This window comes from Pelophylax lessonae, assembly GCF_965119305.1.
Source record: "Pelophylax lessonae genome assembly, chromosome: 1".
Taxonomy (NCBI): domain Eukaryota; kingdom Metazoa; phylum Chordata; class Amphibia; order Anura; family Ranidae; genus Pelophylax; species Pelophylax lessonae.
In genome coordinates, this window is record NC_138768.1 from 185,248,680 (window position 1) to 185,267,297 (window position 18,618).

The window sequence follows — 18,618 nt, forward strand, 5'->3', positions numbered from 1 at the left end:
TGAATGGCAACCCACTCAATAAAACAGAAAGCTTAAAAATAAAAACCAGACAGGGAGCAAGCAGTCCATGGGCAGGCAGTGTTCAATATAAAATTTACAATTGAAAGGAAAACAACTAGGATGAATTGGTAAGAGTCCAGAAGCTTATTTAATGTTGTATTTGGCTAATAGGGCGTTAGCACCTAACACTCTAATTTTGATCAACCGTGAATCAAAACAAGCATAAGAGACCCAGGAAAGGTCTTCATCAATGTGGTCGTTAAGGGATTCTCCAAAGGGAAAAGAAAATTATGTATGTGCCGGTAGGAATGGGTCCCTTTTTTGGCATCACCCATAAAGTAGAAAGTCTTAAGTTGGCAAAAGGAGGAGGGAAGAAGAGTCAAAAGGACCTGTAATCCTGCCTTCTGCCAAAATGTTGTCATGGGCCACACCAGGTCTATGTCATTTATTGCAGCTTACCAATCATTAGATGTGGCGGCTGCATTCATTTTTTTTTTTTTTTTAATGCTTTTTTCCCCTCTGTTTTTACCTGGTGATCTGGCCAGTAACACACCTCCTGTTTTTAGAGTGCCCGCACTCTGGATATATGAGCTTGGGGGCACAGCAGACAGCAGTACTGTCAGTCTGGGGCGAGGGTGCTAAATGTACCAGCTGATTTAAATACACTATCAAACTGAAGCCAAACTCCAGCTAACACATTATATTTGGTTACAGCTGGGGGGGGGTTTTGCCCCTTTAGGATCATTTTTTTTTTTTTTTATCATTTATATTTGTTTTTAGCACAAGTCAAACAAAAACAAACATACTCAACAAAATCAAAGCCAAACCAGGAAGATGTACTAGGTGATACATAAGTGCATACTGCCTCCTGCACTTAGCCAAAACAGAGTAAGTAGTGCAAAAGTGGCAGATCCCCTTATCTTATGAGGATATAAGCATTAATACCAAGGTCACGTCCCCCCTTTCCACTAGTTCAAACCCAAAATCAACAAAAGTTATGCTGTTATGTTATGCCCCAGCCATTTTTTAACAGATTTTGTCATATTTCTTGATGCAGCTCTTATTGGCATAGGTGACTTTGTCCAGTGGAAGCTGTGAGTTCACAAGATGTTTCCAGAAAGTAACTGTGGGGGCCAAGGGTTATTTCCGGTGAAGCGTGATCACCTTTCTGGCATAAAAGAGTAGAAGGCCCATCAGTATCTTGCCAGCAGTAGTATTGGCAAGACGTTCGACCAGACACAACAGACAAGCTTGCAGGGATGGAGAAAAAGGGACCTGTGCAATGTCCTTAAAGATGTCAATCACATTATTTCAAAACAGCTGGATGGCAGGACATGTCCAGAAAATGTGAAAGAAGTTCCCTTCAGCGCTATCGCGTCTCCAACACGTTGAAGGAATGTTAGGATTAAGCTGGTGCATCCTAGTAGGTGTAAAATAGGCTCTGTGAAGAATCTTTAGAATAAATGTTTACATAAATAAAAGCTGATCAATGTAAGCACCACTGACAGTGTTAAATGGTTTATCTCATAACTGTAAAACTTATGCATCTGGAAGAAAGCTTGTTCTTTTAAAAAAAAAAAAAAAACCACACACAACACACTTACTGGCTGGATCATCAGATAAAGATAAAGGAAATAAAGCCTAAAACAGAAAATGAATGCAGCCATCATATCTAAGAATTGGTAATCTGCAATATAATAAACATTTGCTTTTGTATTTAATACGGACTTAAAAGCAGTAATAAGTCACTACGTTCAGTTGCTGGTGGCTGGGAGTACTCCCTGCAAAGGTTTGGGGGGAAACATCAAGACAAAGATTATTTACAAATACATGTTACCTCTATTATTGAAATTTGCAAGTCTCCCTCTATGTGCTTTCACTGCATATTTTCTCTCCCTTTTAAGTGCACATTAGAAGATTTTCCTTTTTAAGTCTAGAGAGGACTGCTTGGACATATTCTAAACAAGCTCGGCAGGCCAAAGATCTTCTGGTAGGTGAATCTCAGCAAAGGTCTAAGTAACATATGTCTTCATCTTCTGCACCCTAGACCCTTGGGTGGAGTTTTCCTTTAGATAGAAGTCTTCTTTCACACTTGTATGACTCCAAAGTCACTCAACTGTGGATGGGTGTGACTTGGATGTGACTTGCTGTCCCTCTTCAAATTCAGACCCACTATTGCATCACTCTTGCATGTAAAACATTTAAGTATGACTTTCATGTAACTTGTATGGCCCTTAAGTTGCATGAAAGTCGAACCAAAGTAGTGCATGAGCTATGAAGTTGCTGCAACTTTACATCGCACATATACAGTTAGGTCCATATATATTTGGACACAGGCACAATTTTTTTTGTCAGGTTTTTACGCAGCATATTCAAGCTATAGTTATATAATGGAAATGCGCTGAAAATTGCACACGCTCAGGTTTAATTTGAGAGTATGTACATCCAAATCGGAGGAAGGGTTTAGAAATTACAGCTCTTAAAAATAGCTATCCCCCCCTTTTTCAAGGGACCAAAAGTAATTGGACAATTGAATCAAAAGCTGTTTCATGGCCAGTTGTGGGCTACTCCTTCGTTATTTCTTTATCAATTAAGCAGGTAAAAGGTCTGATTGAGTTGATTCTAAATGTGGTCTAATCTATTGGTGTGAATCTATATCATGCGTTCAAAGGAGCTGTCCATGCAAATCAAACATGCCGCAGAATTCTCTCTATGGTAAAAAAAAAAAAAACCCATTCACAACATCCAGATAAGTAAAGGACACTCTTCAGGAGGTGGGCGTATCATTGTCAAAGTCTACAATCAAGAGAATACTTCAGGAGAGCAAATACAGAGTTCACCACAAGGTGCAAACCATTCATATGCCTGAAGAAAAGAAAAGCCAGATTTGACTTTGCCAAAAAACATCTAAAAAAGCGAGACCCATTCTGGAAAAGCATTCTTTGGATGAATGAAACTAAGAATAATCTGTACCAGAATGACGGGAAGAAAGAAGTGTGGAGAAGGCTTGTAACAGTTCATGATTCAAAGCACACAACGTCATCTGTAAAACATGGTGGAGGCAGTGTGATGGCATGGGCATGGATGGCTTCCAGTGGCACTGGGTCATTGGTGTTTATTGATGATGTGACAGAAGCAGCGGGTTGAATTCTGCAGTGCTTAGAGATATACGGTCAGCCCAGATTCAGCCAAATGCAGCAAAGTTGATTGGATTGGACTTCACAGTACAAATAGATAATGGTCCAAAACACACTGCAAAAGCAACCCAGGAGCTTTTGAAGAAAAAAAGGGAAATATTCTACAATAGCCGAGTCAATCACCTGATCTCAACCCAATTGAGCATGCATTTCACTTGCTGAAGGCAAAACTAAAGGCAGAAAGACCCACACACAAGGAACAACTGAAGACAGCTGCAGTTAGAGCCTGGAAAAGCATCAGAAAGGAGGAAACCCAGTCTTTGGTAATGTCCATGGGTTCCAGACTTCAGGCAGTCATTGCCAGTAAAGGATTCTAAAAAAAAAAATTATTTAGGATTATATTCATTTGTCGAATTACATTTGAGCCCCTGAAAATGGGGGGACTGTGTATAAAATGGTTTCAGTTCCTAGAATTTCCACTTGATATTGATGTTCAACCTCTTGAATTAAAGCTGAAAGTCTGCACTTCAAATTAATTTGGATTGAATTGTATTTTTCTTCTGGTGGCATACAGGGCTAAAAGTGTGAAAATTTTACCTGTGTCCAAATATATATGGACCTAACTGTATGAATAGTTATCTTTGAAAAACATGGGGTATGACTTGTCATGCAACTTTGATGTCCAAGTATAAGTGTGAATGGGATGTTAAAGTTGCACTCCATAAGTTGTGCGACTTTGGAGTCATACAAGTGTGAATGGAGACTTAGTAAAGTAGTTTCAACTGGCCTGGTGAAAGCACAGAGGCAGAGAGTTCACAAACAAGTCACTTACAAATGCAGTCAACAAAAGTCCATTCATTTGCATCAACATCAGGGCTGGGATTGGTGGCGTTCATGAATTTCTCTGCACTGTGGTCTTCTGGTGCTTAAAACAGTCATATATTGAACATTATTAAAAGTTAGGCACAGTTCTAACTATAAGCCTTGCCTCCATGATGGGACAGCCCTGAAAAAAATACAGAAAGTATAGTTACTAATAATAATCATCAACATGTGAATTAATTGTATGTCACCATCTAAGCATTTGCTGTTATAACACAGTTTACTCATCATTAAGTTGTCACCAAGGCAGCCTAGTAGGTAAGAGATAAGAACTTCTGCTTTGCAGTGTTAGGATTTCATTCACAGCAGAAACATTATCTTTATGGACTTGGAATGTTCTCTCCATTGGTAGCAGGGTTTCATCCAAGTATTCTGACTTTCTTCCTTACAAAACTGGTAGGATAATGTAGCTTCAATCATGCTGTGCATATCCGTTTGCCTTTTCTAGGAAGATTGTCCTGTTTGCTGCTTGAGGATCTTATGTGAATGATCTATGTACTCTGTACAGTGCTGCAGAATTATTCTCCATTATAGTGAATTCAATATAAATTATACAGCATTAAGATTAGTAATTTATGCTACCAATCTCCTACAGCATTAGATTTCAAATATCTAGTAGTTAGTCACATTCAACTGGACTTGTTCTGTAATGCTGAACTGAAGAAGTGCCTGGGAAAAGCTAAGAAATGTGTTAGTTCAGTTACATGTGACTAACGACTACCAGATAAATCACAACCTGGAAAAATGAGAACCTTCACAGACATACAGAAGAGTGCAAATTTTACTTCAGACCTGCTGCACTTTACCATTTCCCACAGCCCTTACATGGAATTCTTAAATGTCGACTCCAGGCAGATATAAAAGAGATACATTAAAGTGGTTAGAAACTTCAGACATGAAACCTAACCAAAGCATATCCCTCTTTAGTGTGTACTTGTCTCAATTAAGAGCACTAAGTGTCATTTCTGTCTGCTACTTCGTTCCTCTGCTATCAGCATGAATCACATCTGACAAGTTTTTCTCACAATAAGAAAAATGGTGACAGGGGAGGTAGCGCTAGCAGATTGGCAGCCTCAGCTCTGTGTGTTGGTGTGTGTGTTCCATCTCTCCAATCAGTTTGCAGCGCTCTCCTCACTGAACTCTGCAGAGTGTAAATTCAGCTTTCCACCCTCTTTTTTCTGATAGCTCAGACACACTTTATAAATTATGGACTTTGAAGGGATGCAAAGAGAAGAATTCAGATAAACAGGTACAACTTATGTAGGAGGATCTGTTTCATTTCTGTGTATCACCTGAGGCCAGTCACTTCACTGGGTATATGTGAGGATTGCAACCACTTAAATATAGCTCTGTAGTTAAAATTAGCATGCATTTCTTTTAAATACTGCTAGTGAAAAGTACCTAAATTTGACTTGATAGCAGCCTCCTGCATTCCCAGCAGACTGGAAGAGAAAGAGGCACTGGGAGCCAATTGGGGTTGCCAGATACAAATGTGCTAAGAAGGTACGGATAGAAGTGATGACCTTATCAGTCCCCAGATACACCTTCAAATTTCAGTCAGCAGGCTGGTGTTTTAACACCATGGTTATTTCATAACAGTAGCAGAAAGTTGCGTTATCTTGTTGGTTGTGCTGTGTGGCAGGGCTGTAGAACTCTTAGGGACTAGAAGAACAGAAATATAAATCATTATGAAAAAGCTCCCTTATATGCATTTCATCTGTGTATTTGGCCAGTTAAGCTCTAATGGTAGTGAAGGGCCTATATACCTGTGCAATAAATATTGCTAAACTAAATATACATACATTAAACACAATCATAAAAAAGTGTGTCTGTTGAACTGTAGAAAGGAAAATGGCAAGTGTAACCATGTATGCAGTAGGCTATTGAATAAATTGAGTAAAATAATATCATATATTACCCAAAGAATGCTGTGCGATTTTGGTATAAAGATATGGAACATAAGATATATAGTATGCATAGCAAATTAATAAATTGTGAATATGTGAAAGAGAAAAAGGTGTTTGTTGCTGTGTGTTTAAAATTGGATATGTGAATAATTAAAGAGAATAGAAGGTATGAAAAAACTGGATATTTGTAAGAACTTACTGTAAAATCCTTTTCTCTGAAGTTCATCGACAGGCGCAGCTCCATATCTTCATTACCATTGCTCCTCCAACCAGGAATAGGCACCAGGCAGGAAAAAACTTTACCACGCCCATGGGGGCTGTCCCTGCAGGCATAACCCCACACACTCTGCTTCAGATTGCAGTTTCATTGCAAGCAGTGTTTAGAATACAAAAAACCCCATACACTCAAAAGTAGAGGGGCGGGTGCTGTGTCTGTCGAACTTCAGAGAAAAGGATTTTAAGATAAGTTCTTACAAAAATCCAGTTTTCTCTATCGTTCATCGACAGACGCAGCTCCATAACTTCATTACCATTGGGATGTCCCAAAGCAGTATTGTCATGAGGGGTGGGAGAACAACCCAAAGAAGAACGTAATTCCCCAAAGGCTAAACTTAGCCAACCAGGTAAAAAGGATCACAATCCAGGAAAAACTTGGAGCTAACCCAGAAAAAACATACACCCTTAAAGAGAACAAAAAAGATTCTCTTTAAACAGCAGCCTGCACAACCTTGCAGCCAAAAAAAGGCAGCCGAAGATGCCAACACATCTACATTGTAGAACTTTGTAAAAGTATGCACAAAAAACCAAGTTGCCGCCTTGCAAACTTGTCTCATAGACGCTTGATGGCGAAAAGCCCAAGAGGCACTCAGCGCCCTAGTAGAATGTGCCTTCACAGGGAAAGGAGGAACCTGACCCTTCAGTGACTAAGCCTGAACCACCGTCTGCCTGATCCATCTGGATATGGTCACAGCAGACGCAGCCAATCCTTTACGAGGTCCCTCGGTGAGGACAAAAGAGCTAATTTTCTAAAAGATTCAGTGGCTTCCAGGTAAACCCTGATCGCCCGAACCACATGAAAAGAATGCAATGCAATGTCCTTAGAATGCTCAGGCTTGGGACAGAGTGAAGGCAACACAATGTCTTCTTCAAATGAAAATCAGAAACCACCTTAGGAAGAAAAGACTGATTAGGTTGAAGTACCACTTTATGTCTGTGGACCACCAGATAAGGTGAACGGCAAGACACCAACGCCATTTCAGATACTCTGCAAGCAGAAGTGATAGCCACCAAAAAGGCAACCTTCTGATACAATGAAAGCAGAGAAATCTCCCGAATGTTCTCAAAAGGAGGCTTTTGAAGAACAGATAATACCAAATTGAGATCCCACGGACGTAGCGGGGACCGCCTCGGAGGAGCCACATGCCGTACTCCCTACCACGATACCAGGTGGGCGCCACAGATCAGATCACCTCCCACCCGGGATGGGGGTGCTGTCAGCCAGGGGATATGCCGCGACTCAGGGCATTCCAGGTCGATCGCGTCCCCACGAGATGATTCACTCGCAGGCTCGTCCCCATCCAACGGGGCACTGTCGTGGAGAGGCCTAGTTCTGGACTATAACCTGCTCATGCTCGCTGGCCAGGCTGGGAGACCTTAAGGATCTAGATTATCCAGTCCGAAACCATAGCCAGCTGTTGCTTGTAGTTTTCCAGAAATATAACCAGTGAAAATAAAAAAATCACAAAATAATAAAAATTTGCTATTTACAGCCAAGACCGAAGTCCCAGCAGGGAGCTAGGTCCTATTCATAAAACTAGGCAGAAACAAACTGCAATCTGAAGCAGAGTGTGTGGGGTTATGCCTGCAGGGACAGCCCCCATGGGCGTGGTAAAGTTTATTTCCTGCCTAGTGCCTATTATTGATTGGAGGGGCATAATCCAATGGTAATAACGGTATGGAGCTGTGTCTGTCGAAGAACGATAGAGAAACTCATAATACAGGACCTCTTTTCCTGTCAGAACCTGCTGCTTTAAAACTAAACTCCAGGGTGAGTTCAATATTTTTCCATAAAGTTTCCTCCTACATTTGCAACAATATTTTTCATGACGTGAATGCAGAGCCAAGAAATCTACACTTTTATTTGCCAGACATCATCATTCCTCTGCAAACTGTAAATCTATCTCTGGCTGCAGGGAGGAGGGATGCGTTAAGCTGCCCTGTGTCACACACCTTGGATGCATAACTTATGCTCTATCTTGCCAGACCAGCGGAGCGAGGTCTTGTGTGTGGGTCTTTGTGGCTGGGAGCTGCAGTGCAGCAAGACTAGATTGTACTGTTCATGAGCTGCCTATGAAATTAGGTTAGGCATTCATGGGTGGGGAAAGACTGAGCGAGTTCTGAAGAAACCATGCATTCATTCATTCTTTGCACAATATCATCACTGCAGACTGGACTACAAGGGGTGTTACATGGTCGCCCTGTTCCGGGGAGAGCAGTGGCCGCCAGCTGTATAAAACATAGATGCAGGGTCAGAGGTAATATTTAACCTACATTAATAGATTTATGGTCGGTTTTGAAGAAAGCAGAGCATGTTTTAAGTAGAAACAATTGTAGTAACAGAAAAAAGCCGCTCAGGTGAGGCAAAGCACTCCGGTGCAAGTCGGATCTGCCATCCAGTCATCAAATAATCAAAGAGAAAGTTTGACCGCACTAGGTTGGTTATGAGTAAGCGATCTGTAGAATCGTGAAACGCGTCAACCTGTCCCATGTCTGTGTGATGCACTGAATGTATTCAAGTTTTATGGGGAATAAAACACTTCTATTTCATCTACTCCTGAGTGCAGTCAAACTTTCTCTTTGATTACTTGATGTTTCAAGTAGGCCATGAGACAGCTAATGCACACAGACATCAGCTTTAGAAATACTTTGTTACGGTCTGAAGTGTCAACTGTCAAAAATTAACAAATACATAAATAATTACCGATGAGGAATGTGTAGGAGTGGAGTTGCTCCTGTTGGCTCTGTATTTTTGAAGCGCTCTTCCCATCCTTTTGTAAGCTTACACAGCCTAGAAGGATCTCTATCAACATGAACTTGTACCTATAAGAAAAATAACATTGTATAATGTAATATAAAAGAAAAACTGGAGAGTTGCTTTAAATCTCAGCTGTGCTCTTCAGTTGATAACAAATACTTCAAGCGGACCTTCACCCAAAAGGGTTCCAGAAGGCTGCGGGAGTATTAAAGTGCAACACTGCTTGCGCAGGCAGCAATCAAGCCGCAAAGAGTCACAGCCGGCTGGCCACAGTTTACATTCTAGCGCTGGGGCCCCAAAGACCGGCGAAGAACTGGTCCAGGTGAGGACAGTACTGGATCCTTGGACAGGTGAGTGTCCGTTTAAAAAAGTCAGCAGCTACAGTTTTTGTTTTCAGCCAGCTATTTCCTCACTTTTAAAAGCCATCCTAACGTTGCCCCCCCCTCTCTGCCGCCCTCCAGTGCAATCGGGAAGCCGGAGATCAGATTCGGTGGCACCGCCGGTTTCCCATAGAGCTGGCCATGGACCGGATCGTTCCTGGCCATCTCTATGACCCCGAAACTTCCAGCTCTGGCAGATTTAAAACACTGACAATTTTTTTCCCTGGAAAGCAAAGATCAATGTTATTTTTTTTTTTGATCTCATGCTTTCCAGGGTAGAGGAGATATCTTGGGTCTTACTGACTCCAGCTGTCTCCATAAAGAGAAGCGGTTATGCCTTATTCCTATTACAAGGGATGTTTACATTTCTTGTAATAGGAATAAAAGTGATTAAAAAAAATAATAATAAATAAATAAATAATAACATTTTTTTTTTTCCCAAAGTGCCTCCGTCCCCTTGTGTTCGCACAAATGCATATGTAAACGCATTCACAACACACGTGAGGTATCTTTGTGAACATTATAGTGAGAGCAATAATTCTAGCACTGGACTTTAAAGTGTGAAATGTTAGGTATCTATTTACTCGGCGTAATATTATCTAATACATTTTACCAAATAATTTTGCATTTAAACTTCATAAAAGTATTTTTTTCTACAAAAACTGAGTTTGAAAAATTGCTGCGCAAATACCATGTGACATAATAAATTGCAAAGACCACCATATTATTCTCTAGGCTAGGGTCTCTGCTAAAAAAAAAGAAAATTATATATATATATATATATATATATATATATATATATATATATATATATATATATATATAATGTTTAGGGGTTCTGATTAATTTTCTAGCAAAGAGAAATGATTTTTATATGTAGGAGAGAAATGCCAGAATTGGCCTCGGTGGGATGTGGTTCATAAGCTTTTGGGTAAGGGTACAGGCTCATAAAACTGGCCTGAACACAATTACAAATCCTTTGGTAATATAAAACAATTCCAGTATAGGCGTTTCAACTACAGGGAGTGCAGAATTATTAGGCAAATTAGTATTTTTGAGGATTAATTTTATTATTGAACAACAACCATGTTCTCAATGAACCCAAAAAACTCATTAATATCAAAGCTGACTATTTTTGGAAGTAGTTTTTAGTTTGTTTTTAGTTTTAGCTATTTTAGGGGGATATCTGTGTGTGCAGGTGACTATTACTGTGCATAATTATTAGGCAACTTAACAAAAATCAAAGATACAGTATATCCATTTCAATTATTTATTTTTACCAGTGAAACCAATATAACATCTCAACATTCCCAAATATACATTTCTTACATTCAAAAACAAAACAAAAACAAATCAGTGACCAATATAGCCACCTTTCTTTGCAAGGACACTCAAAAGCCTGCCATCCATGGATTCTGTCAGTGTTTTGATCTGTTCACCATCAACATTGCGTGCAGCAGCAACCACAGCCTCCCAGACACTGTTCAGAGAGGTGTACTGTTTTCCATCCTTGTAAATCTCACATTTGATGATGGACCACAGGTTCTCAATGGGGTTCAGATCAGGTGAACAAGGAGGCCATGTCATTAGCTTTTCTTCTTTTATACCCTTTCTTGCCAGCCACGCTGTGGAGTACTTGGACGCATGTGATGGAGCATTGTCCTGCATGAAAATCATGTTTTTCTTGAAGGATGCAGACTTCTTGCTGTACCACTGCTTGAAGAAGGTGTCTTCCAGAAACTGGCAGTAGGACTGGGAGTTGAGCTTGACTCCATCCTCAACCCGAAAAGGCCCCACAAGCTCATCTTTGATGATACCAGCCCAAACCAGTACTCCACCTGCACCTTGCTGGCGTCTGAGTCGGACTGGAGCTCTCTGCCCTTTACCAATCCAGCCACGGGCCCATCCATCTGGCCCATCAAGACTCACTCTCATTTCATCAGTCCATAAAACCTTTGAAAAATCAGTCTTGAGATATTTCTTGGCCCAGTCTTGACGTTTCAGCTTGTGTGTCTTGTTCAGTGGTGGTCGTCTTTCAGCCTTTCTTACCTTGGCCATGTCTCTGAGTATTGCACACCTTGTGCTTTTGGGCACTCCAGTGATTGCACACCTTGTGCTTTTGGGCACTCCAGTGATGTTGCAGCTCTGAAATATGGCCAAACTGGTGGCAAGTGGCATCTTGGCAGCTGCACGATTGACTTTTCTCAGTTCATGGGCTGTTATTTTGCGCCTTGGTTTTTCCACACGCTTCTTGCGACCCTGTTGACTATTTTGAATGAAATGCTTGATTGTTCGATGATCACGCTTCAGAAGCTTTGCAATTTTAAGAGTGCTGCATCCCTCTGCAAGATATCTCACTATTTTTGACTTTTCTGAGCCTTTCAAGTCCTTCTTTTGACCCATTTTGCCCAAGGAAAGGAAGTTGCCTAATAATTATGCACACCTGATATAGGGTGTTGATGTCATTAGACCACACCCCTTCTCATTACAGAGATGCACATCACCTAATATGCTTAATTGGTAGTAGGCTTTCAAGCCTATACAGCTTGGAGTAAAACATGCATAAAGAGGATGATGTGGTCAAAATACTCATTTGCCTAATAATTCTGCACTCCCTGTATAGGCGAGTTCAGCTTTAACTTTATGTCATGTTACCTTTTCTTTTAATTTCTCCAGTCTCTTCTCTTTTTCTTTCACTTCCTCTTCTTTGGCTCTTTTTTCTTGTACTTTTTCTTCAATTTTCTTCTGATCCTGGAACAGGATTACATAACAGTCAATAAAATTCTGAAGAAATTCTGCAAACACTGTGTGGTTTATTAAATATACATGTGTTTATTACAGACTAAAATATCCTAGCCAGAGATTAAATTCGTTTTAGAAATCTATCTGAAAATAAAGAATGTATGGCATATTAGGAAGAGTTGTTGGTTTATTATTTACTGTCTGTGTCCAATTGTAGAGATTTCCCTTCACTTTCTGTCTAGGTGATGAAACAGGAAAAGAGAGAAAATCTCTATAAAGTAAGGGAAATTTCTGCACTCTGGCCTGCATAACCAGGCCATTTTGTGCAATACGGTACTACATTACTTTAACAGTTACGCAGTCATGCGACACTGTATCCAAATAAAATGCATGTAATTTTTTGCCCACAAATAGAGCTTTCTTTTGGTGGCAATTGATCACTACTGCATTTTTTTTCTTTTTTTGCGCTATTAACAGAAAAAGACAGCCAATTAAAAAAAAAAAAAATAATAATAATAATAATATTATATTTTACTTTCTGCTATAAAACACATCCAATAAAAAAAAAATGTAAAACTCCAATTTTTTTTTATAAATTCAGGTCAATATGTATTCTGCTACATGTTTTTGGTAAAAAAAAAATCCCAATAAGTGTAGTTTGATTGGTTTATGCAGACCTTATAGCATCTATAAATGATGGGATTTTTATTTATTTATTTTCTTTTATACTAGTAATGGCGGCGATCAGCGACATAGTGGGACTGCGATATTGTGGCGGACAATCGGACACTAGCTCGCACTTGAGACTTTGCAAAAACCAGTGACACGAATACAGTGATCAGTGCTAAAAATATGCACTGTCGCTGTACTAATGGCACTGGCTGGGAAGGGGTTAAACATCTAGGGCGATCAAAGGGTTAACTGTGTGCCTAGCAAGTGTTCTGGTGTACAATCCGTGCTACTTTCACTAGGAGAAGAGATTGATTCTACTCCCTGCAAAGTAGTCAAAACAAAATTTAAAAAAAGAGCCTCCAGCAAATGTTTAGCAACATTGTTAAGGCTACTAGATAACTATAAACACAATGCTTTACAATGTACCATTTTGTTCTTTTAGATCAAAGGAATCAATATTTGTCTGTAAAGGAGGGCAATTTAACCTCTTAAAGTCTAAGCCTTCTTCTGACACTTGTTGCTTACAAGTTAACCGCTTCCATACAGAGCAGTTTGACACCCTTCCTGCCCAGACCAATTTTCAGCTTTCAGCACTCTCACACTTTGAATGACAATTGCTCAGTCATGCTACACTGTAACCAAACAAAATTTTTATCATTTTTTTCACACAAATAGAGCTTTCTTTTGGTGGTATTTGATCACAACTGGGGTTTTTTTTTTTCGTGATATATGCAAAAAAAGAGCAAAAATTTTGAAAAAAAAACCACTTTTTTTTAGTTTCAATTATGAAATTTTGCAAAAAATTAATTTTTCTTCATACATTTGGGCCAAAATGTATACTGCTACATGTCTCTGGTAAAATTAACCCAAATTAGTGTATATTATTTAGTCTGTGTGTAAGTTATTGAGTCTAGAAGCTATGGTACCAATTACTTCAAAATTGATCACACCAGATGTACTGACTGCCTATCTCCTTTCTTGAGGCCCTGAAATGTCAGGACAGTACAAATACCGACCAAATGACCCCTTTTTGTAAAGTAGACAGTCCAAGGTATTTAGTAAGAGGCATGGTGAGTTTTTTGAAGTTGTAATTTTTTCCCACAATTCTTGGGAAAATGAAGAAAAAAATTTTTTTTCTTTTTTTTCCCACAAAGTTGTCAATTTATAAGCTATTTCTAACACATAGCATGTACACAGCAAAAATTACACCCAAAAATACATTCTGCTACTCCTTCCGAGCAGGGCTGGCCCAAGACATTGTGCTGCCTGGGTCCGAGAATGAAATGCTGCCCCCCCCCCCAAAAAAAAAAAAAAATTCACGCCCTCCAAGAGGCCCCCACATTCTATAGGACTATGAAAGCAGTCAGAGGGGTGTGAGTGTGTACGGAGTGACAGCAAGAGCAGGACAGAGCAGTTGACACTGGGCAGATGAGCGCACCAGGCTTTCTACTGTCTATAATGCCACAGTGCCCTGCAGGGCTGCGGGAATGGTACAGGAGAATGCAGGGCTGCGGGAATGGTACAGGAGAATGCGGGGCTGCGGGCATGGTACAGGAGAATGCAGGGCTGCGGGCATGGTACAGGAGAATGCAGTGCTGCGGGCATGGTACAGGAGGATGCAGGGCTGAGGGCATGATACAGGAGAATGCAGTGCTGCAGGCATGGTACAGGAGAATGCAGGGCTGCAGGAATGGTACAGGAGAATGCAGGGCCTAGGACATGGTACAGGAGAATGCAGGGCTGCGGGCATGGTACAGGAGAATGCAGGGCTGAGGGCATGGTACAGGAGAATGCAGTGCTGCGGGCATGGTACAGGAGAATGCAGGGCTGAGGGCACGGTACAGGAGAATGCAGTGCTGCGGGCATGGTACAGGAGGATGCAGGGCTGAGGGCATGGTACAGGAGAATGCAGTGCTGCAGGCATGGTACAGGAGAATGCAGGGCTGCAGGAATGGTACAGGAGAATGCAGGGCCTAGGACATGGTACAGGAGAATGCAGGGCTGCGGGCATGGTACAGGAGAATGCAGGGCTGAGGGCATGGTACAGGAGAATGCAGTGCTGCGGGCATGGTACAGGAGAATGCAGGGCTGAGGGCACGGTACAGGAGAATGCAGTGCTGCGGGCATGGTACAGGAGAATGCAGGGCTGAGGGCATGGTACAGGAGAATGCAGTGCTGCGGGCATGGTACAGGAGAATGCAGTGCTGCGGACATGGTACAGGAGAATGCAGAGCTGCAGGCATGGTACAGGAGAATGCAGGGCTGAGGGCATGGTACGGGAGAATGCAGTGCTGCGGGCATGGTACAGGAGAATGCAGTGCTGCGGGCATGGTGCAGGAGAATGCAGAGCTGCGGGCATGGTACAGGAGAATGCAGGGCTGAGGGCATGGTACAGGAGAATGCAGGGCTGAGGGCATGGTACAGGAGAATGCAGGGCTGCAGGAATGGTACAGGAGAATGCAGGGCCTAGGACATGGTACAGGAGAATGCAGGGCTGCGGGCATGGTACAGGAGAATGCAGGGCTGAGGGCATGGTACAGGAGAATGCAGTGCTGTGGGCATGGTACAGGAGAATGCAGGGCTGAGGGCACGGTACAGGAGAATGCAGTGCTGCGGGCATGGTACAGGAGAATGCAGGGCTGAGGGCATGGTACAGGAGAATGCAGTGCTGCGGGCATGGTACAGGAGAATGCAGTGCTGCGGACATGGTACAGGAGAATGCAGAGCTGCAGGCATGGTACAGGAGAATGCAGGGCTGAGGGCATGGTACGGGAGAATGCAGTGCTGCGGGCATGGTACAGGAGAATGCAGTGCTGCGGGCATGGTGCAGGAGAATGCAGAGCTGCGGGCATGGTACAGGAGAATGCAGGGCTGAGGGCATGGTACAGGAGAATGCAGTGCTGCGGGCATGGTACAGGAGAATGCAGTGCTGCGGGCATAATACAGAAGAATGCAGGGCTCTAGGCATGGTACAGGAGAAAACAGGGGTGTGGGCATGGTACAGGAGAATGCAGGGCTGCGGGCATGGTACAGAAGAACGCAGGGTGGCGGACATGGCACAGGAGAATGCAGGGCTGCGGGCATGGTACAGGAGAATGCGGGGCTGCGGGCATGGTACAGGAGAATGCAGGGCTGCGGGCATGGTACAGGAGAATATGGGGCTGCGGGCATGGTGCAGGAGAATGCAGGGCTGCGGGCATGGTACAGGAGAATGCGGGGCTGCGGGCATGGTGCAGGAGAATGTGGGGCTGCGGGCATGGTGCAGGAGAATGCGGGGCTGCGGACATGGTGCAGGAGAATGCGGGGCTGCGGGCATGGTGCAGGAGAATGTGGGGCTGCGGGCATGGTGCAGGAGAATGCGGGGCTGCGGACATGGTGCAGGAGAATGCGGGGCTGCGGGCATGGTACAGGAAAATGCGGGGCTGCGGGCATGGTGCAGGAGAATGCAGGGCTGCGGGCATGGTGCAGGAGAATGCAGGGCTGCGGGCATGGTGCAGGAGAATGCGGGGCTGCGGGCATGGTGCAGGAGAATGCGGGGCTGCGGGCATGGTGCAGGAGAATGCGGGGCTGCGGGCATGGTGCAGGAGAATGCAGGGTGCGGGCATGGTGCAGGAGAATGCAGGGTGCGGGCATGGTGCAGGAGAATGCGGGTCTGCGGGCATACTACAGGAGATGCAGTGCTGTGGGCATGTACCATGCCCGCAGCACTGCATCTTCTGTAGCATGCATGCAGCCCCACATAATGGCAGGTAGTGTGGCTGTGTATGGAGCAGTCTCACTTACCTGTTCCTAAAGGGCGCCTTAGGTTTTAAAAATGGCTGGGGAGGCGGAGCTGGAGTTCAGAAGGCTGGAGGAAGCTGGAGGGGCGGAATCCATGTGTGCTGGGGAGGCGGAGTTCCGATCAGAGCCGAGTGCCTGGGGAAACGAACGTCGGCACAAGGTCCGCGGCTGGCCTGACATGCACACTGCGCATGTGCCGCCCCCGCCGCCGCCGCTCGGTGAAGTCCGTACATGTTCGGCTATTCCCGGAAATAGCCGAACTTTTACGGGCTTTTCCGAGCGGCGGTGGCCGGCGGCACATGCGCAGTGTGCATGTCAGGCCAGCCGCGGACCTTTTTTTTTAGCAATAGCCGAAGAGAAGAGGCGGCCGGGGGCCGCCCCACTCTAAGTGCCGCCTGGGTCCCATGGTCCCACCGGGACCCATGGTAGGGCCGGCCCTGCTTCCGAGTATGGCGATACCACATGTGTGAGACTTTTACACAGCCTGGCCACAAAAAGAGACTCCACGTCCAAGAAGCACATTCAGGCGTTCTAGGAGCATAAATACACATAAAACTTTCTTACTACCTATCACACTTTTCAAGGCCCTAGAGCACCAATACAATGGAAAAGTCCACAAAATGACCCCATTTTGGAAAGCAAACACTCCAACGTATATTCTATGAGGCATTATGGGTCGTTTGAACATATCATTTTTTCCACAGGTTTTTGGAAAATGTGGGAAAAAAATGAAAACTTTTTTTTTTTACACAAAGTTGTCAATTTATAGGATATTCCTAACACATAGCATGTACACAGCAAAAATGACACCCCAAAATACATTCTGCCACTCCTCCTGAGTATGGCAATACCACATGTGTGAGACTTTTTCACAGCCTAGCCATATAGAGGGGCCTAACATCCAAGGAGCATCATCATGCATCCTAGCCACTTGCCTAGGCCTATTTTTAACATTTGGTGTTTACAAGCTAAAATCAGTTGTTTTGCTAGAAAACTGCTTAGAACCCCCAAACATTATATATTTTTTTTTAGCAGAGACCCTAGAGAATAAAATGGAGATTATTGCAATATTTTTTATTACACCGTATTTGCGTAGCGGTCTTCCAAACGCAATTTTTTTGGAAAAAATTCACTTTTTTTAATTAAAAAATAAGAAACCAGTAAAGTTAGCCCAATTTTTTTCCATAATGTGAAAGATAATGTTACGCCGAGTAAATAGATACCCAACATGCCATGTTTCAAAATTGCGCACGCTCACGGAATGGTGACAAACTTTGGTACTTAAAAATCCCCGTAGGCGACAATTTAAAAATTTCTACAGGTTGCCATCTTTGAGTTACAGAGGAGGTCTAGAGCTCAAATTATTCCCCTTGCTCTAATGATCACGGCGATACCTCACATGTGTGGTTTGAACACCGTTTACATATGTGGGCGGGGTTTCTGTATGCATTCGCTTCTGCGCACGAGCTAACGGGGACAGGGCGCTTTAATTTTTTTTTTTTTTACTATTTATTTTATTTATTATTTTTTATTTTTACACCGTTTAAAAAAAAAAAAAGAAATTGATCATTTTTATTTCTATTAAAAGAAATGTAAATATTCCTCGTAATAGAAATAGGCACGACAGGACCTCTTTTTTGTGAGATCTGGGGTCAAAAAGTCCTCAGATCTCACAAGTACACTAAAAGATAGAAAAAAAAAATAAAAATAAATAATTATAATATAAAATGAAAAAAAAAAAAAAGGACCTTTAAACCGGTTGCTAGGCAACAACATTTTCCGTAGCTCCGGTCCTCCAAGACCATAGAGTCAAGTGAGGGCAAGCTTGCCCTCACTCGACATCCTGTCTGTGAGGATTCGGGACCGGATCGTTTTCCCCGCTGCCGGCGGGTCCGGTAAGCGGGGAAAAGGACCGGAACGCGTCGGGAGGGGGGGCGCCTCTTCCGCCATCCCGGAAGGGTGATCCCACGGCGAATCCGCCGCTGGGACCACCCTTATCGGAAAGCCAACCGTCCACCGTTTAAAAAAATACCAGGGTTATGGCAGCTATCTGCTGCCATAACACCGGTATTTAGGTTTAAACG

The 18,618-nt window shown here is 42.9% G+C and overlaps 1 protein-coding gene across 2 annotated transcripts in view; it reads right to left on the bottom strand.

The window, feature by feature from the left end:
* Positions 1-3,999: 3,999 nt before the first annotated feature.
* Positions 4,000-18,618, bottom strand: part of CCDC112 (coiled-coil domain containing 112) — a 46,460-nt gene continuing 31,841 nt past the window's right edge. For both annotated transcript variants that reach the window (XM_082253622.1, XM_082253621.1), the window contains 3 exons: positions 11,996-12,091; positions 8,907-9,025; positions 4,000-4,143 (listed from right to left, as the gene is read on the bottom strand). In XM_082253622.1, the coding sequence (XP_082109748.1) occupies positions 4,113-4,143; positions 8,907-9,025; positions 11,996-12,091 (246 nt within the window). In that variant the 3' untranslated portion in view covers positions 4,000-4,112. The remainder of the gene's footprint in view (positions 4,144-8,906; positions 9,026-11,995; positions 12,092-18,618) is intronic.